The following is a 20,474-nucleotide window of genomic DNA, read 5'->3' as shown; positions in this document are numbered from 1 at the left end:
CCTAGTGATGTTTCAGCTCAAATTTTACGTAAGATTTTTCTTAACATGGATTTAATTTATATTTATTGCTTTACATTAAAAATCTTGGGTCTTAATTAATAACATTGATGTTTCCTATAGCCTAATAATATACAAAACATAGCTTCAAATTTTCAATACCAATATTTCTGCTAACAGTAAAACTGTTGAGCAAATTTTAAGATTTTTGTTTTGTTCTGTTTTTTTTCTTTTTATATTCCGTAGTTGTTCAAAACGCACTTGAAATAACCTGTATGGTTAGATTACCAATTTAGCACACAGGTTGAGTTTTGTTTTCACCTATATGGTGTGTGTGTGTGTGTGTGTGTGTGTGTGTGTGTATTTTATTTTTAAAAGTCAAAATAATTAAAAAAAAAAAAGATATGCATACTTACAAAAGTCTATGTTCCAGTTCTTTCTTTACCCTATCCTTCCCACAAATAGCCCCCATGGGTATCTGTTTTTATTAGTTTCTAGTTTATTCTTTCAGTTTTTTTATTTGCAAGTGTATATGTATTCTTTTCTCTTTCCTTTACAAAAGACAGTATAATAGCACTTTCTTTCATTTACTATATCCTGGAGTGTACATTTAAAACAATAACAAAAAACTTCTGTTCATGAAATGTTCATTAAAATCTGTTTACCAGAGAACGTGAATCTGAGTTTTAAAAGAATAATGGGAAAGTATGAAACTGTAAATTATCAGTAGTCTCTGACTACAAAAACATATACATTAAATTTTTGAAAAGTCTATTACAGCTTTGGAGTTTGGAGCTCATTAAAAAGTTGTCATTTATTGGAATTTATGAGAACCTCTTAGAGCAGTTAATGGTGTTTGTCACCTTTGGATTAGAGCTAAATGTTATGGAGAGGGATGGATGTTATTTTAAGTTTGTTTTTTTTCTTGTTTATTCATAAAAACAAGTATGCAAGTGTAATACTTTCCTGAAAACTAGTACATTCAATCTCAGACTTAGTGCATTTTATCACCTTCAACTTTTCTTTCTCTGGGAGGGGAGAGTATTTCAGTACTTTGTATTTTATATAGTCCTTACCAGTGGCCACCAATAAATTCGTGATTGCCAGATCTAGTAGACACTTGACCTTTTTTTAGCACCTGACACTTTCCCTTCTTTACTCCTCACCCCTTTTGCTTCTGTGATATCAGTAAACCTCAGATTTTCCTTCTGGACCTGCAAACTGAGCTTCTCTGCAAGTGTAGGTTGGTGGTGGAGATAGACTTTGGAATGATATAGGGATCTTTACCACTCAGTAGCTGTCTGAGCCTTGGTTAGTCAACTTTCTGGATTTAGTTTTTTAAAAAGGAACAAATAATACCTTTCCTATGTACTTCACTATTGAGAGGCTTAAATGAGATGATGTACAATTATAAAGTATTGACAAGTGTTACATTAGTCATTTTTCTTAATAGTGAAATGTACCTTGTAATTAATCATTTGGAATATAGATAGCATACAGTTATCTTTGATATGAGAACAGTTACCCCAGAAGGTAATTACCTCCAGGTTTGATCTGATGAGTAGTTAGAATGCCCTTCATCCCTTCGTATTGCAACCACTTCCACCATTGGAAACAAGCTTCCTGTGCATTGCCTGTCTCTCTTCTACCTCCTCTTACCACTTCTTTTTTACTGCCAACTGTTTCTGAAATGATTCCCATGTGTGGTTGACTCTCAACCACCACTACTCAAACTCCCTTTTCCTGGGGTTAGTGACCCCTTAGAGCCCTGCCCAGATTTTCTTCTCAACTCCTTCAGTGGGAGTCCCCACTTCCCCAGTCACATTCCTGCCACACTCTCAGTGACTGACTTGCCCCAAGTTTATGTTTCTACCACCCTGGGATCCCTTTTTCCATCTTAGAAGGCTCTTGAGCTTCTGAGTCCAGCAATACTAACCAGCACCAGTGGTTTCTTAAACTAGGAGTATCACATATTATTCTTTAGCTCAGGGTGCCTCATTCCCTTATTGAAGAGAATTCCAGTCCCTGGCTAAATCAAAGGGACTATGTCTCATCTAGCCCAGTGCTACTCAAGTGTCACTAGTAAACCCAAAGTATCAATACCACTTGAGAGCTTTTTTCACGTCCTACGGTAAATCTGAGTCAGAATCTCTGAGAGTGGGACCCAGAAATCCATGTTTTAACAAGTTGTCCAGGTGACTTGTAGACCACAAATGTTTGAAAACCATTATAAACAAAGTTGGAATTCTATATGTACTTTTCCATAGCAGTGGTGTTATAAATGGCACTTGTAGTTTGTTTGTTTTTTCTAAATTTTTATTGGGGGGGATATTGGGGAACAGTGTGTTTTTCCAGGACCCATCAGCTTCAAGTCAAGTCGTTCTTTTCAAGCTAGTTGTGGAGGGCGCAACTCACTGGCCCATGTGGGAATCGAACCGGCGACGTTGGTGTTATGAGCACTGTGCTCTAACGAACTGAGCCAACTGGCCACCTGCATTTGTTGTTTTTCAGTGTTGTGTTTCGTTAGGTTATGGTTTAGTCAAATTTCCAGGTAAGCCTGTAAGTGGATCTAATGTTTTGGTCAAAATATACATTAAGTTAATCAGACATTTTATTCACAAACTTTTGGACTATAGCACTTTAGGAATTCATTAGCAAGTTAAAAAGCATTTTGAAAATGTAGGATGTAAGAATGAATTTTGCATTATTTTTATTATTTACTGATTAATTCATTTTACTTTGTATCAATGCAGAAAGGATATGTTGTAACCAGAATACAAAAATATGTGCAATTTAGAAATATAATGAAATGAAAATTACCCTCATGGCCCTTTTTATGAAGAAATATTCTTCCTCCTGATTTCCTTTGTCATGCTCCCGGTTCCGCTATTAAAATTCATTTTCAGCCATTTAGAGCCTAATTCTTATGAGAGCCAGGATTCTGGAACAATGAGATCTATTTTAATCTCTAGATTGAAATGCAGTAAGGAAGGTAAACAGTTAGCTCATTTAGAATCTGTGGAATTTCCACTAATTTCTAAGACTTATTTAGTCCCTCTAAATCCCAGGGTCACAGCTGGGAGTAGTGATTAGTTCTCCTCAGTTGCTAAATTTCCAGTAACTGAACGTTCCACTGTCTCCCGATGGTAAGCTTCAGGAATAGTTCTCTACATTAGTTAAGCATTTATTCATAGCATACCACTTTCTTTTTTTTTTTTCAGTTCTCCCAAATATTGATTAGCTCAATTGATAACAAGTCAAAGCTATTCGGGGGACTAAAGATGCCTGACCAATGGCTTTCAGAAGTGTATCCAGTGCCTCTTTCTGGTCAGAACTGTCAAAATTTTGCTATATATTTTTTAAGTTTCTCTTTTACTTAGGACAGGTATCTAGAGATTCTTGAGCATGTGATAAGAATTTTAACCCCGAGTTACAATTTCTCCCCTGAGGTCAACCTTGCATTCCGTAGGTATTTGATTGCCTGCTGTATATCAGGCACTATGCTAGTCTGTGAGAATACAAGACCAAGTAAGATTCTACCTCTGCCTTCAAGGTACTTACTTATTGCTATGATAATAGTGCAAATGAGTGTATATGAGAGTTGGATGTTGTGAGACTCAACCTATGAGGGACCGCCACCTAAGGGGAATTTATTATAGGCTATTGGGATTACCCAGATATTCCAAGGATAAATGAGTCTTGGGAATAGCTGGAACTAGGGACTCAGACTCTATTGAGACTATTTATCCATAGTTGGTATTCTTCTCTTACATAATCTGCTTCATTTTTCCTTTGTCTCTGTTTCCCCCCCCCGCCCCCCGCCCCTTCTCTCTCTTATTTTCCATGGAAGGGCCCTGATTGGTTTACTGAGGGTCAGGTGGCCATTTCTAGACCAATCATCTACGGTCAGGAAACAACTATATGAGTGAGATGGAGTTGTCTACAATATCTACAAGAAAGGGGGTCTGGACAAATAAAACATGTCTTTGCCAGATCTTTGCTAAGTAGTTTACATTCATTCATTCATTCTCTTAATCTACACACCCCAATTTTATAGCTAAAGAAACTAAAGTTTAGAAAGGTTAATTAACTTACCTAACTCACACAACTAGTAAGTGGCAGAGCTAAGAAACCAATCCAAGTTTCTGGTACTCTTCCTCATTGTAACCACTAACTCCTTAATGGTTACAATGCAGTGTTTAAAAACTACAAAAAAGAAGTTTATAAGAAGCAGCCTTAAGACAATGATGTGCTTACACTGAGCATTCAAGGTCAGGGGCATTTGTCAGACAGGAGGAAGTTAGATTATCCCAGGCAGAGGGAAGGACCTGCGTGAGGGAATTGTGCTGTGTAGCAACACTACTTTCCATAAACTAGAGGCTGTATTTTATGGCTAAGAATTAGGGGGAGTATGGATAGGGGCCAGATCATGAGACCCTTGTGTAGCAAGGTGAAGAGTTTATATTTCATTCTGAAGTCGTTGGAGTCTGGAGGAATTTGAGCGTGGGAGAGAGATGGCCATCTTCATGGTTGGGAAAGGTCAGTCTGGCCGTGCTGTGCAGGCTTCACTGGAGAGGGGCCAACTAGTTAGGCTTATGCAATGCTGCCTGAAGGATGTGATGAGGGCCTGAATAAGGCATGGGAACTGGGGGATGTAAGTCATAGTTGTGAGGTAGAATCTGCTGGCTGAGAGTCTAGATGTGGGCAAGGAGCTAAGACGACAACGATGTTCCTTGGAATTCTCGGTCCACTAAGATCCGCACATCAGAAGGAGGTAGATAGCAGGAGGAAGGAAAAAATGAGTACAGGTTTGGGCAGCTTGAATGTATGTGATATGTTAACGCAGATATCCTGAATGCATTCATAACTGCAGGTCAGACACCCCAGAGATTGGTACCGGAGGAGGTATGAATATGGCAGTACATCGTGCTTAGATCATAAATGCAACCCTGGGAATAGAGAAAATCTCTCAGGGTAAGTTGGGTAGGAAGAAAAGCAAGCCAAATTGGGAGCCCCAGGGAATGGCAGCATTTGAGGCTCACTTACAGCCCCCGCATTAAAAGGCTGATTGGGATGGGAAGTTTGAGTTCATCGTAGCTCTGTTTCATAGCAATTTGCCGTATGTTGAATGGGATTTACCAAGTATCAGAGAATTAGCAAGACAAGTACCACTCTAAAGCTATGTTCCATGTAAATTAATTTTAGCTCTGAAAGCAGTTGAGGTTTTGTGTCAACCGGAGGTGGGGGTGGGGACACATACCAATTCAGCAGTTGGAGAAGAATCTTTAGAACCTTCGCATTCATGGCAGAGATCTCAGAGTATCCCTGACAGGTGACAAACCAGCTTTTGGACATTTCCAGGGAAGAGAAGTCCTACCTTCTAAAGTAACTCATTGTTTTGCTGAGCAGGTTTAACCTGATGGTATCAGCATTGCCCATGTACTACCCGCTTTGGCCTCTGGAATTTCCCTCCTGCCCAACAGTGTTTCAGTATTGAGAGAGTGCCAGCCTGGCGCACCACGTGGTCCCTGGTAGGCTCTGACTGTTAACACAGCGTTATTATTGAGCGAGCACTTGGTTATAAGTCAGAAACCAGCAGTGGAGTTCAGATCAAGCTTCCACCTAGAGATATGCTAGTCTCGGACTTCCTCAGCCACTGCTCTGCTGCTGATGTTTGGGGCTCACTGGACATATCCTGCTCCCAAGTTCATTAGTCCTTATTGTTAAATAATTTTTTTTTCTTTGGAACATAGACTTATTTTTTTTGAAGCCAATTGATGGGACACCCCAATAAAAATATTTTATGCTTTAAGAAACCTATAGTCAGGCTTAGAACTCAGTCATTATTCTCATCTCCCCTATGGGTTGTTTTGGGTTCCTTCAGTTCATTTGTTCATAGCTAACATTGATTGAGTGCCTACTCCCTGCTCTGTGACTGGAGATGGGGCAAAACATAACCAAAATCAACAGCCAGCATCATGGAGCAGCATATCTATCTTTGACTAGTTGAAATCTATTGGTAGCCCACCTTGTTCTTTTTATTTAAGGATGATATTGGTCATCCAATTTAAAACAGTGTACATTTTTTGTCAGTGCATTTGTCACCTGTAAGACCATATCGTCTCATTGTACTTTATAGCTTTTTGAGGATGAAGAGATCAATTTGCCAGAATGGGACCCAGATTGGCCCTTCTGGGGCCCCAAAGTTTAATCTGACATGTTCTTTCCCTTGTTAATTTAAATTAGGGAAGCTTGAATTGTTAACTGAGATTTGTCCTAGGTCTGGGCACAAAGGTAAAAAATATTAGATCAGATGGCAATCAGCTTTCAAAGGGCTGGTTTTTTTTGTTCAAGCTTTAATCTGGAAACAAAACAGACTTTCTCTACAAGTTAGTCAACACAGGGGTGAAGATTTTCCAAAGCAGATTGTTTTCAGTTCAAAGAAAGTATGTGTTAAAAAAAAAAAAAAAAGACTTAAATCATGAGGGGGAAATTAATTATTACTCTTAATGTACATTTGTAGTAATACTGTGCTTGCCTCAGAAAAAAAGTGTATTGGAGCGCTGGCTAAAATCATGTGATATGTCAAAATTCCTTCTTGCAATACCTATGTTCTATTTATAGGCTGTTGTGCATCATTTTTGTGAACACAATATGTTGTTTAAAACCTCAGTTGCTATGAGAAAATGCCAGAATGACTTGTTGACAACGTTTAACGGAATCATTTTGCCTATGATATCTACGGGGCCAATACAATGAGGATAATGACATCACCTTTCTCATATTTAGGTTTTCAAGCATTAACAAAATTGTTAGATGTAAAGTGCTTTAAACAGCTCCGTTTTCCAACAGTCAGATAACTACTCAGTAAGGAAACGTACTGCTAATTGTCCCCATCTTATACTGATGAGAAACTGAGGCCCTAGGAGATATACAGTAACTTGCCGAAAGTCATGCAGCTACTTACTAGCTCATTTAGGATTCAAACCTGTGGAATCCGGTTCCAGCAAACTGCCTCTCAAGTTTCTAGCAGAGAGAGAAACCTGTCTGCCTGCCCCAGCCTGGTGTGACCTGATCTGCTGTGTGTTTGAGCGGCATAGCCAGTGCAACTGTGGAGACGTGGGTGAGTGGCCTTCTCTCATAGGAAGGACAAGAGCACATTTTTAAAGATCTTTTTGAAAGCAGGAATTAGAACTCCTAAGTTAGAGTTTCATCCTTCTACCACCAAACAATCCTCTCCTGTATGAAATTGTTCTTGTGTTGCTGGAAGGTTACAAAGGAAAATATCAGAGGCTTTGATTGCTCAGAACTTTCTTTATCCCAGAGCAAGGGAAAAGTCAAGATTGTATCTGGGGTCTTTGAAGAAACTGCTGATTAAAAATTGATGTATTTCATTTGATGTCTTTTGAGATTAGAGTACTTTTATCTTTTGGTTTCATTTCATTCCAGGCTTTTTTTTAAGTTCACATTTTTAAATTACACTTTTGAAATTGACTTTCACTTTGTTTTATGAGAGAAATGCATTTCTCTCACATTGCTGATAGTACTGAAACATCTGGTGAATAAAGAAAGGAAACCTTACCTTTAGAAATGTAGTAGCTTCAAGCATATTGCTTTTCCCCCCCTTAATTGCCACTAGAAGCTAACAGCTATATGGAAGTAATATTGTTCTAAACCTGAAAAAAGTATTTTCCTGCTTTATTTAAAGTAAAACTTACAACCTTAACATCCTTTTTGGGTAAGCCTGTTTTTTTTTTTGTTTCACACAGCAGCACTGTGGCTATGTGTGGGAATTTTCCCAGCACCTGACAGAGCACAGACTTCCTTATTTAAATAGGGAAGTTGGATTTTAGCGATATTAATGGTTTTTACAAGAGGACCCAGAGAATAACTGAAAGGAAATGCCCAAAGGCAGCTTTTTTATTTTTATCTTTACAAGTTCATTTCTAAACAGCCAATAGGAAGAAGAAAACATTGTTTTTTGTGTGGGGAGATCCATGGGACACCGTATCTTCTTTGGATATTTCATGTTTGTTTTTTAATCTTCAGTTATTTAATTACATTGGTGAGGGGGATAGACACTAGCAATGGGCCCCAAGTGCTAGTAGCAAAGTATATCCAAAGCTGATGTTACTAATAACACCAAGATGCATGTTAAATTCTACCCAAGCCTACATCGCTCTCTTTGCTGCACTTATATGTTACGTATAATCGTGTGAAATTTTCAGCTTTTGACTTACAAAACCAGTTTCAGAGTTCAACCTAATAGCTAAGTTCAGGTGTCAGCACACATTTTCTGTAAAGGTTTCGACAGTAAATAATACAGGCTTTGTGGACAGGACAGTCATTGTGGAAACTACTAACTCTGCTATTGTACCTGGGAAACCACCATAGGCAATATGTGAATGAATGAATGTGGCTATTGTGTTCCAATAAAACTTGATGGATACCGAAATTTGAACTTCATATAATTTTCACATGTCACGAAATATTCTTTTGATTTTATTTTTTCCCCTCAACAACTTAAAAATGTAAGAACCATTCCTAGCTTGGGGGTCATTCAGAAACAATCGTGGCTCGGATTGGCCCACGAGCCATGGTTTGCCAACCCCTGGTTAAGTTGAAGTTGCCTGTCACTGCCTTTGTAATTTCTGGTACTTTCTGTTTGCAGATGTAAAACCAGTCTCCTTATCTCATCCCACAGAACTCCCCACTTGCTCGACTTGTTTCACTGTTTCATCTCCGTTCATAATCAGTGTATCTCACCTGCTCTTTCTGCCAGTAGAAACCTGAAGTCATCCTCGTTACTCCTGTCTCCTCCACCATCCATGTCCAGCAGGTTTTACTAGGATTTCCCAGTTCATTCACCTCCTCTCAAACCCACTCTTTCCCTCCACCAGAGCCATTGATTGGTTCAAGGCCTCTTTGTCACCAGGATTATCCCTAACCGATCTCTTTGCTTTTGTCATTTATCCTCTATAATCCGTCCTCTGTTAGGCCACTGCTGTCACTGTCCTACATAATTTTGATCATAACAATCCTTTGTTTAATCGTTCTTAGATTCCTCCCAGTGACCATGGGCTCTATAGGGTAACGTTCCCATAGAATTTCCTGGTCTAGTTTTCATGTGGATCCCTCACCAAACCTATGCTTAGGTCACACCCAACCCCTTCGATGAAGTTCCCATCACCCTCTGTTTTCACAAGCTGTTCCTCTCCTTGCAGAGCCTTTCCTCATTTTTTTCTCTGACTATTGACTTCCTCCCTCAATCCATCTGACTGAACTCGAGGCCACCTCATCTGTGACACTTTCTGTGACTCTTGTTTTGCAGTTGCCTTCTCCTCTGCATTCTCCAATCCCTCGTGACATAGCCCTCAAGAATGGCATCAGTCCCAGCTAATTATATTTATCTGTAACAAGGTCTCCCTACTGTTGTTGACTGTTGGCTCCTTGAGAGCGGAAACCGTGTCCTAGGTTTCTTGGTTTATCCCTACTTGGTCACACAGTAGATATTTTTAGAGTAATTAATCATTTCAGTCAATATGGTGAAGATATACTATGCATCTAATAGTTTTCTTGATTTATTCATGAAGTCACCAGAAATCTGATGGCAGGGTTGCAGAATCCAATGACTTTGGGGCCAGGCTGGGTATTTAAGTGGCAGAAGTGGACAGAGTGAAGGCTGGGTAGAGCTTTCGAGAACATGTCCTGTCTTGTGGGGCTGCCTCCCCTCAGGTCCAGCTGATTATTGTCACACAAAAGTTTGGCAGTTTTCAAGAGAAATGGGAAAATTAAGATTTTTAATGTAACTATCCCAATTTTTTAAAATATTGGCAACAAATTCACCTTTTAAAAAAACACTGTGTGGGCAAAAATCTAAACACACCAACCTGTCTGTGGGCTGAATGTGGCCTGTGAGACCCCAGTTTGCAACCCCTGATTGGTCACATCCCTTCATCAACCACAGATAGGGCCCCGGAACCAGAAGGTGTAAGGTCGCATGATGGGATAAGAACTGCATGTATTTGCTTCTTTCCCGGCGTATGTTTATCCTGCCTTTGGACCGTGCTCTCTCCATGTGTTGGCACTTAGTCCCCTTCCAAAATGTCAAAGCCAAAAGAATTCCATTTCATACCATCCTTTCTCCTCCCTGGTAACAGGCAACTGACTATTAACTGAATGGGCTGGGAGGACCTCTTGTTCCCCCTCCTACCCAGAGGTAACTGAAACTGTCTGGGAGAAGCTATTATTCTTGATGGATGTTCTGGCTGTTTATACTGATGGCTGTTATCAAAGGCTTCTGTTCCTAGTCAGAGCCGTGATTTTCCAGTACACAAGAATGAGAGGTTATTAACTCCCTTGGAGCTAGGAATCCAGTTGTCCTTCTGTTCCAGCCTATCTGGGTGGTCAGCAACCACTTCAGAGAATCACAGGAAGCATTACCTAAGAAGGTACCTAGAAAAGAGAATTTCAGTAATTGGCAGCTATATTTGGTCTTCCATAAATGATTCATTTAGCATCCCTCTCCCTACAGCCTTTTGCTATCTGCTTCTCAATTGTATATGAATCAGCAATATTTCACTGCACCTGATGGCCTTTGTAAAACACGTCCTCCTCCTTCCTCAGTATCATTACTAACTGCTTAGAAGCAGTAACACTTCATGTAAACTTTTTAACCTAAACTGTTCAGGTCTTTATTTTCTTTAAAAAAACAAAGCCATATAATAAGAACCAACCAAACAAATAACCTAAACCAAACAAAATTATCTGTTTGGTCTTTTTCTGTGGGTCTGGGACAGGAGTTTCTGCATCCAGGAGGCTGGGAGCCCAGAGATGGCATTTGTGGGCAGAGGTGGGTAGGAATCTAGAAGCAGCACGTTAGTAAGTGTGTGAGTGCTTTCCTGTGTACAGATCACCGCCACGTGTGGCTTGAGTGTTGCAATAACTTTGACAAGAGGGCTCAGAGGAGCAGGGGGCCTTGCTCAAGTCCCTGTTCTGGGAAGTGTCATGCCATGCCACTTGAAGGCTCTGGCTGCCTTCAGGTGGCCATGCGTCCCTGAGGCAGGCAGAGATGTGCTGATGGAGAAGCGAGGGAGGAGATTCTCCAGGAATTCACGTGGCTGGATACATTCCCCTAACCCCAACAGCACAGGCTTTGTGTTTGATATATTATTATTAAATGATGTATATAGTGAGTACTCACTATGTGCCAGGCACTGTTAAATACTTTCCATGCTAGAGCAGTTCATTCTCACAGCTCTTCTATGATCGGAAGTGACTTCCATTCCCATTTTAGAGGGAGAAAGTAATTATGGCAAATCGCACAGCTAGAGCCTAGTAATCGGCAGAAACCGAGTGTGGATGAGGTCTCTCTGAATATTGTCCCTGTCGTGCGTCCTGCACTCTGCTGAGTCCCTGCTGGTGGGGAAGGGGGTCGGTGGTAATGAAGGACTTGACACCGGTCATGTTTAGCACAGTACATGACACATGGGAACCCTTTAAAAAAGGTCTGCTGTGGCTATCCTTTGTTGATTGACTGTCTTTTGTAAATCCTTTTGAAAACAGTTCCATTGGGAGTTCTCTGGACCAGTGGCCTTTGTGCAAGGGCTCACTACTTGAGGATACTTGAGAGTGCTTCCTTGTCTGTATTTAGGAATAGGGACCTGTCCTATGGGTCATCTTATCAGATGAGTGTCCTTGTCGTCAAGGTTTTGAGTAGATGAGAAGGCAGATTACTTGACAATTTAACAGTTGCAATTAAAAGCAGGACTTTCCTGCTGAAATTCAGGGGCAGGTGATTTCTAAAAACTTTGTGACTAGAGTATTTTACAAACAGAGAGAAGGAAAACAGGTTTCCCTAGTGTGTGACAGTAGCACAGAATGAATCGCGTGCCCTTTCTAAATAGGTTATGCTAGTGCTGTGCTCTCACGGTCACATTCACGCCTGGTGTCCTGGTCACAGCCTCAAGCTGTATCTGATATACACAGAGGCTTTTGGACTTCAAGGTAGTTAAAATTCCGTGTTTACTTGTTTTTACAAGGGAAACCATCGAGGTGCTATGGTTTAGCTATGGTTTAGTTTGAAGGTAGGTTGGTAGTTAAACATAGTCCATAAATGAATTTAACTTTGCCGTGTGTCTCTCGCTCTGGGCAAATGTGCCATGGGTCTTCTTAGAGATGAAAGAACCGGATATAAACTTTGCATACCGAAGACACAGTAGTTATCCCTCCCCTTCACCCTCTGACATTTCTCACCTGAATTTTAACCCTAACTTCAACATTACCCTATTCTTAAATTTAGATGACTAAAATCCTTCCTCCCCAACACACACACACACACACACACACACACACACACACACACTCCTAGCAACTCCCAGAATTTAATCCATCAAGGACTGCTAAGAAACTATGGTTTCCTGAAGTTAAGTAACTTGACCAAACCCTCTGCCATCACTAGCTGTGACTTATCTTTAAAATGGGGAGAATAATGGTGGCTAACTCATAGAGTTGACAAGAAGATTACATGAGTTAATTAATTACTACATGTAAAATGCTAACAATAGTCCCTGGCACACAATTCTCAGCAAATGCAAGATACTATTATTACTCTACATCTAGGATGTAGCAGAACTGACTTCTGTCTGATTTTGTTTATTCACTCAACAAACATTTGTTGAGCATCTGCTGTGTTACTACGTTCTGGGGCAATAGCCCGTGTTCTTAACCACTATGCTTTATTGCTTCCAGTTTAGTGTCGAGGAAGCCATCTTCCTGCTTTGTGGGAAATTGAAAAATAAGGTCACCAAAGTTATGATGATTCATGGTCCACCAGCATTTTGTTTTATAGTCTTAAAATTAAGCATCACAGGTAGGTATTGTTTAGGTAAAGAATGCGTGTGTTATAGTTGTTCCTGTTGAGCTCAAAATGGTGCTGACTTTATGCTGGCACATTAGACAAGAAGGGAGTGCAGCGATTGAAATAAGCTGCTTCCATTTAAAGAAATTATTGAATCTATTAACAGAATGATGCTCCTTAACTTGGGAAGCAAAGTTTTTTTCAATTTACTTTTAGAGGAATTAAAGGTTTTATTTACATTTAGTAAACAAAGCATTTGCCTTTGAAGAACAAAATCAAATATACCAGGGGTGCCAAAAAATGTATATGTGTGACGTATATTCATCTTTTGTTATCAGTATATATTGAGTATTACAATTTTAATGCAGTTTTTTCCTTTCTTAAAATGTGTATACATTTTTTGGGCACCCTCTGTATAATTATAGAGGTCAAGCTTTTTAAAGCAAAGTAAATTGAGAAGAATCAGGATTTTCTCCTAAAGCTGTATGGAGTAAGGAATTTGAAGTAATATATAAAATGTGGGATGAGAGTTGTATTTTTTTTAAAAAGGCAGTGGCTTTAAATTAACAAGACTTTATCAGATACCTGACCGAACAGGGTTTTACAGGGCTGGGACTGTTCTCTTCCCACCACATTGCCATTTCTGACTTTGTGATATCTCGTTAATGTCATTCACAAGCTGTATTCTGCATGAAATGGCAAAGTAAGGCCACCCGTGATTGTTCTTTCACAGTTCTCTGGCTTTGATGAGTCATTGCAGTACAGCCCTCTGAACCAAGTGCTGATAAGAATAGACGTACAATAGGAAAAGAAAACCACTGAGAGCTGGAGCCGAAAGAGCCGTGAGCCCAGAAGTGTGTTCATGGCTCTGCTGTATTGAGCTGTGTGACCTTGTACAAGTCACAGTCTTCCAGGGTCCCAGGTTTCTCGGGCATAAAATAAAGTTTCTAGAGTCTCTTGCTGAACTTAAGTCAACTTTGGAGTTTAATATCCGCTAAGAGAGATAAGAGATAAAGCACTTTCAGGGAGCAGTGATTCGTGATTTATGTAATTATAGTAGCTTTGTTGACTGTTGGAAAACAGCAGTGGCAGATGAGTCAGCCTGGCGTGTAGCTATTGGAGATCAGTGATGCTGTCTTGTTTAAAAAAAAAAAAAAAAAAAAAAAGACCTGACTACAGCATAAGTTTAGCTGCCAATGGTCAGGATGATGCCAAGTTCCAGAAATAGCAGCCAGGCTCGTTCAGAGGAATATGGCGAGGATGGCTGTCATGAACTGGTTTTCCCATCTGAAGTTTCCCTTTACCTGTATCTAGGGAAGATGCTTCTGTGCGAGATGATGGGGGTGAAACATCACCATCCAGTAAACTGTCTATCCCGAACATGTTGCTTGGGATGTCGCTACCAGTAGCTTAGAAAAGGCAGATGATGTTTCGAACCTCCTTCCTTTGCCTGGTTTTATTCTCCGAGGATGGACACAAAAGGGAAACTCCAGTCAAACGCACGTTCTGTGTTAAGAGCTCCAGCTGCAAACTCCTGGACTAAGCATGGGCTCCTCTAGAGGCAGGCAAATCTGAACCACCCATCCTTCATCCTTCCTCTGGGCCCTGTCTCAAACTCCTCCAGTGGCCAAAGAAGCTAGGAGAGAATTCCCCTTTCTCAGCCTGGACCTGAGCCTGCCTATCTGCCGCTTCTGTGCTTCCCCAGACAGTCCAGGTTGGCCTGACACAGACTGATGCTAGTCCCCGCGTATAATAATAGGAAGAGGTTGGGTTAGTGGTCAAGATAAGCTTCAGTTTTGAATCCCAGCTGTGCCACTTCCTGGCGGTGGAGCCTAGGGTGAATTATTTAGCACAGGTAGTAAGTGTGGTAATAATAATAGTCATCATGCAGGTAGCCCCATTGGTGTTTTCAAGAATTACGTTGTGTTCTTAAACCATATGGGAATGTCTCCTTAGTGAGAGTGAAGGTGGGGCAGAAAACTAGACCTTGAACTCTCCTTTCTCCTATCCTTAAGAGGATATGATGAACACCTGGGGCAGATTTGACCTCTCAGAGATGGGCAAGGATTCCCACCTCCTTACGCATGCCCCTAAGGACAAAGATTTTCAAACTCTGTAAGCAATCTTCTACTTTAAAAAAAAAAAAAGTTACACAAAACTATTATGTAAAATGAGTAAAAGTAAGCTTTTCTTTATTAAAATGTAATTAAGTTGAAATTTATAATAAACCCAATAGGAACAATGAAGCAGTTTTGATTACCACAGAAATTTGAAATAGGGGAGATGATAAATGACTGGTATGGTCTTTTTCCTAGAACACATAGGTAAGTACAGTTGGACCTCAGTATCTGCGAGGCATTGGTTCCAGGACCTCAGCAAATACGAAACTCTGTGGATGCTCAAATCTCTTCTTAAATAAAATGGCGTCACATGATGCACACAGTAGGCCCTCCACATTGGCAGATTCCCGACTGCATACTGAAAATCTTGTTTTCAATCCGAGGTTGGTTGACTCCATAGTTCCAAAACTCATGGATACGGAGGGCTGACTGTCATTGCAAATGGTAATTTTTTTTAAAACAGTTTTCCTTCAATCAAATGATACTGGTCAGTTAAAGAGAAATGATAGAAGGCTTTTTATGCCAAAGCTACCCAAAATACGTGAACTGGCATGCATTTGTTCACATGTAACAGATGAGAATGAACTTTTCAATTGCATTTTTTCCCAAAATGCTTATACATTTAAGAAAGGAATTTAAAGTAAAAGTTAAAACATGTGAAACACCTTCATAGAATCCCAAGGTTTGGCAGCAGACTGCTTGAAATACACTTCCTTAGATCTTGCGTTACTCAAATCTCAATTTGTTCTTCATTTCCTGTTTGGTAGTGGCGTGTATGTGTTGGCTTATGGACATCTATACAATTTTCAAAACGAAAAGCCATTTGATATAAAAAATGGTGAAATTTGAATAAGATCTGCCGTCTGGTTGATGGTATTATATCAGTGTCAATTGCTTGTTTTGATATTGTACTGTAGTTATGTAAGATGTTATCATTGGGGGAAGTTGGGTGGAGGGTACATCTGTACAGTACTATTTTTGCAACTTTTTCTGAGTCTATAATTATTTCAGAATTAAAACATAAAAAAATGTCTTTTGAAAACAATCATTCTCTACTTTTTTGTAGGGAATACAATCAGATTAATAGAGCAGTGTACGCTCCACACATGTAGAGTGGACTTCCATTTATCTTACCATTAAAAAAAGCATCTTTTCTTTCCTTGCCAATTGAGTTCTATATGCTTCACACTCGCTCTGTCACTGCATTTGACACTGTTGAAGTTTTGGTGAAAAAACAACAACGCACACACAAAAAACAAAACAACAATAGCCAAAGGCAAATCAAGGAGAGCTCTTTCCGGAAATCTATTTTAGCTGCTATTTAATTACTTAATAAGAAAATGGTTCTGAAACCCAAGGGCTCAGTCTGCAGTCACCTGATACAGAAAACGGTATGTGAATGATGTAGTATGTTTACTGGAAGCATTTCTATGCTTGTAACATTTAGTAATTAGGCCAGTGCAGTGTCAGCATGCCACGATATATTATGTGGCCAAATCAGAGTGCTCTGTGGCCTGGGATGATGATACAATGTGATGAGTATTCTACAGGAGAAAAGATACAGGATTAAAGATATTTTTAAAAGAGTGAATCTTTGATCCTTTCACTTCTCTGTGTAAAGTGCAAGTGGACATGGCAGCAGTGAAATATAGTTCTCTGTTCCCTTGGATTTTACAGTGTTCTGTGTGCTGTCAATTACTGCCGTGTTCTTTCATAAGATTAATGATAGTTTTGCTCTTTATCACTCGGAGAAATGCAACAATTCCCTGAGCCTTCAGATCTAGCTTCCTTGTAATTACCAAGAGTGATGGTTTCGTGTGTTTTGACTAGAATGGTTCGGTGGAGTTGATCACATCTGTCAGACACCTGCGAAGGTGAGCTGCGCTCAAAACACCACTTCAGTCAGTGTTTTAATGTGTGCTACATAAAAGGTCCTTTGCATTACTGTTGTGTCAGTTGTGGAGACTGCCTGGGCTGACTCTTGAGACTAAGCTCTCAGCTTTCTGGAAATCACCCTGTCTGACCATTTTTTTTCTGGCTTCTTCTCCAGGGTTATTAATGCCGGCAAGAGCACGCACAATGAAGACCAAGCGAGCTGTGAAGTGCTCACTGTGAAGAAGAAAGCTGGGGCATTTTCCTCAACCCCAGGCAGGAACACGACTAAGAGAAGGTCTTCCCTTCCCAATGGGGAGGGGCTGCAACTGAAGGAGAACTCGGTAAGACCCTCCTTTATCCCCAGTTCTCAGGTGAGAGGAACACGCACACTCTGGCCCTACCGTGAGATGTTCCAGCTGAATCGGGGCTGTAATGGAAGACAGAGAAACAGTGTCCCCGGAGTTAGTGGAACAGTGGGTCTCTACTTAGGGTATCAGTCAAAACTGAAAGTGACACAGTATGAAGACCTGGTATTTAGGTTCTTAACCTTTAAACTAAATAAAATACCCACATCACATACAGGTTTTGTTGCAAGAATTAGTATATATAATGCTTAATGGTTTTAAAGAAGCCACTTCATGAATTTTGTGAAGGAGATAGTCTCTGGAAGCCTCTGACGAAGGGTTGAAATAACTCTCTCCATTGGCTTACAGCCCTGCTATGACTTTGCCCCTTCCTTCCCCTGGCCTGTCTATTGGAGTTGTCCAGTTGGAGCCTGTGCCTGATACTTTTGCAAATTAATATTTGTTTCAACTGGCCCAGAGCCCTTGAATCCCATGGGGCAGCCCTGTAGCCTGAATGCCCCGTTGACAAACCACAAAGCATTTCTCTTCTCTCCAGTTTCTGGAGGATAAAAAGACATCCTTGGAGAAAGTTCAAAAGAAACACTCAAAAAGGATAGGGAATGACTGACACTCTGTCCATCAGCAGATTATTTAGTCCTACAGAAAAGAGACATTGAAAGGATGACCCAAATGTAACTATTTGTTCTACTGATCTTGAGAATATTTTTGAATATAAATTTTTATAGGATTGTAAAAGGTCTAGGAATCTGTTCTTAGTCTCAGAAATAGTGTCTTATTGTATTTCTGTATAGGGAATAAGAATACTGATTTATTTTGTTAGTTTTACCTCAACTCAGAGTTAGAAACACAGGGACCTATGGAGACTTAATCAGTTGTACTTGTTTTCAAAGCTGAAAGAAGCATTGATTAGACTTCCCCCAAACAATCAGAGTCGAGGACCCACATGGGCGGAAAAGAATAATAGTGATTCAGTGCATGGATTTTGGAGTAAGACGTTTTCGTGCAGTCCATCATTTACTAAGCTATTTAATTTGGGGATTATTATTTGTTTGTTGAGCCTCAGTGTTCTCCTCTATAAAAAGGACTAATAATGGTAGTAACTACCAAATATGGTAGAACAGGCTGGTTGGGAGTATAAAATCCAGTAAGTCCATGGAAAATGTTGAGCTAGTGTCTTAATTAATCCTTGATAAATATTAGTGATGATTATCCTGAAATCATTCCCATTTATGTCATTCTCTATGGGTAATGCCCCCTGAATTTTGAATGTTTGTTTATTTGCAAATTGGAGATCATACTTGACAGATGTTGAGGATTGAGTTATTATGGAAAAGGGCTCAGAAAGTGTGTGACATGGATGGTAATGTGCCAGTGACTTAATTAATGATAATGGGTGACAATGATTTAATGTTGCTCTTTCCTCTGACATTCCCCCTCTGCCACTGGGATACAAAGTGATTTCTGTAAAAATAAGTCAGTGGTGACATTTGGCCCAAGGCCAGCTGGTGATGGCATTTTTCCTTCTTGCTAAGTTCCTCCTACAAACGGAGCCAGGAGTTACTTTTTAACTTCTTGTCCTTAAGAAGAGCGAAACCAATGCATACGTACCTTAGGATGGAGCTGTGATCCTCCCTGTGATGGTTTTGAATCTCTGGGGGGGGTCTGTGCTACAGGAGGCAGTGAGGCGGTACCCAGCAGAGTGGACATGGACATATCCTGGCACTCCGTCTCCTGCTTCTGCCACAGCAGCTTCACATCTACCTGCCTTATATATTAGACTTCTTACTAGAGCTTAAGACAACAAATGTGTGCTGCTGCTTTTTTTAATGAAAATATATATGACATAAAATTTACCATCTAACCCATTTTGAAATGTATAGTCCAGTGGCATTGAATACATTCATATTGTTGTACAACCGTCTCCATCATCCGTCTCCAGAACTTTTTCATCTTCCCAAATTGAAACTCCGCTGCCATTAAACACTAACTCCTTTCTTTTCCCCTTCCCTCAGCACCTGGCAACCACCATTCTATTTTCTGTCTCTCATGAGTATGCCCACTCTAGTTTCCTCATGTAAGTGGAATCATACAACATTTGTCTTTTTATGTCTGGCTTATTTTACTTACCAGGATGTCTTCAAGTTTCATCCATATGTAGATTGTGAGAATTTCATTCCTTTTTGAGGCTGAATAATATTCCGTTGTATGTATACGCATCATTTTGTTTATCCACTCATCCATCAGTGAACACTTGCTTCCATCTTTTGGCTATTATTTGAATAATGCTGCTATGAACATGGGTATACAGATATCTATTCAAGTCCCTGCTTTAAGTTCTTTTGGATATAGTCTCAGAGTGAAATAGCTAGATGATATGGTAATTTTTTAAAAATTTTGAGGAACCACCATACTGTTCTCCACATCACTATTTTCCATTCCCACCAGCAATGCACAAGGTTCCAATTCTCTACATCCTCACCAACACTTGTTATTTCTGTGTGTGTTTTTTTTTTAAACAGTAGCCATTCTAATGGGCGTGACGTGGTATCTCATTGTGGTTTTGTCTTTCTAATGATTGGAGCTCTTGAGCATCTTTTTGTGTACTTATTGGCCAGCTGTATGTCTTCTTTTAAAAAATGTCTATTCAAGTTTTTCCCCTTTTTAAATTAGGTAGTGTGACTTATTGTTGTTTGCCCTGCTTTTTAAAAGCTTGAAAAACTATTGTCTATTGTGCCGGATGAATCACTGAGCATTTGTTTTGTACTAGGAATAAAACAGACAAAAATCCCTACCGAAAGGGATCTTACAGTCATTGAGGGAGACACATAGTGAAAATATATACACTCTATGGGGAAACACAAAGTAGGGAAGCAGGAATATAGGAAGTGTGAGGTGCAAGAGGTGGTTAAAGAAGGCATCACGGAGAAGGTGACATTTGGGCAAAGACCTTAAAGTGCACCTATTTGGAAGAAGAGCATTCTGTAATAACATCCTAGGTAATTGCAAAGACCCTGAGATAGGAGCAGGTCTGGTGTTTTCAGGAACGATCAAGAAGGCCCATGTGACTGGAGCAAAGATAGTAAAGCTGGTATTTTCAGGAAGGCAGTGAGAATGGAGTGAGGCAATTCTGACAGGACCTTGAAGGCCTGTTATCAGGACTTTGGCTTCTACTCGGAATGAACAATTAGCAGAGGACATTGGATATGCTACTTAAAAGAGGCCAGTAATTTTTTTTCCATCTAGAGGATATCCCCTTAA

The 20,474-nt window shown here is 40.0% G+C and overlaps 1 protein-coding gene across 1 annotated transcript in view; it reads left to right on the top strand.

Annotated features, from left to right (window-relative positions):
- Positions 1-20,474, top strand: part of PPM1H (protein phosphatase, Mg2+/Mn2+ dependent 1H) — a 237,844-nt gene that overhangs the window by 73,443 nt on the left and 143,927 nt on the right. The window contains exon 2 of the mRNA XM_019732426.3: positions 17,027-17,192. Within this exon, the coding sequence (XP_019587985.1) occupies positions 17,027-17,192 (166 nt within the window). The remainder of the gene's footprint in view (positions 1-17,026; positions 17,193-20,474) is intronic.

The sequence above is a fragment of the Rhinolophus sinicus genome, chromosome 1 (assembly GCF_057876585.1).
Source record: "Rhinolophus sinicus isolate RSI-liver-muscle chromosome 1, RSI-T2T, whole genome shotgun sequence".
Taxonomy (NCBI): domain Eukaryota; kingdom Metazoa; phylum Chordata; class Mammalia; order Chiroptera; family Rhinolophidae; genus Rhinolophus; species Rhinolophus sinicus.
The sequence above is the reverse complement of the archived record's forward strand: the minus strand, read 5'-3'. Positions and strand labels throughout refer to the sequence as shown.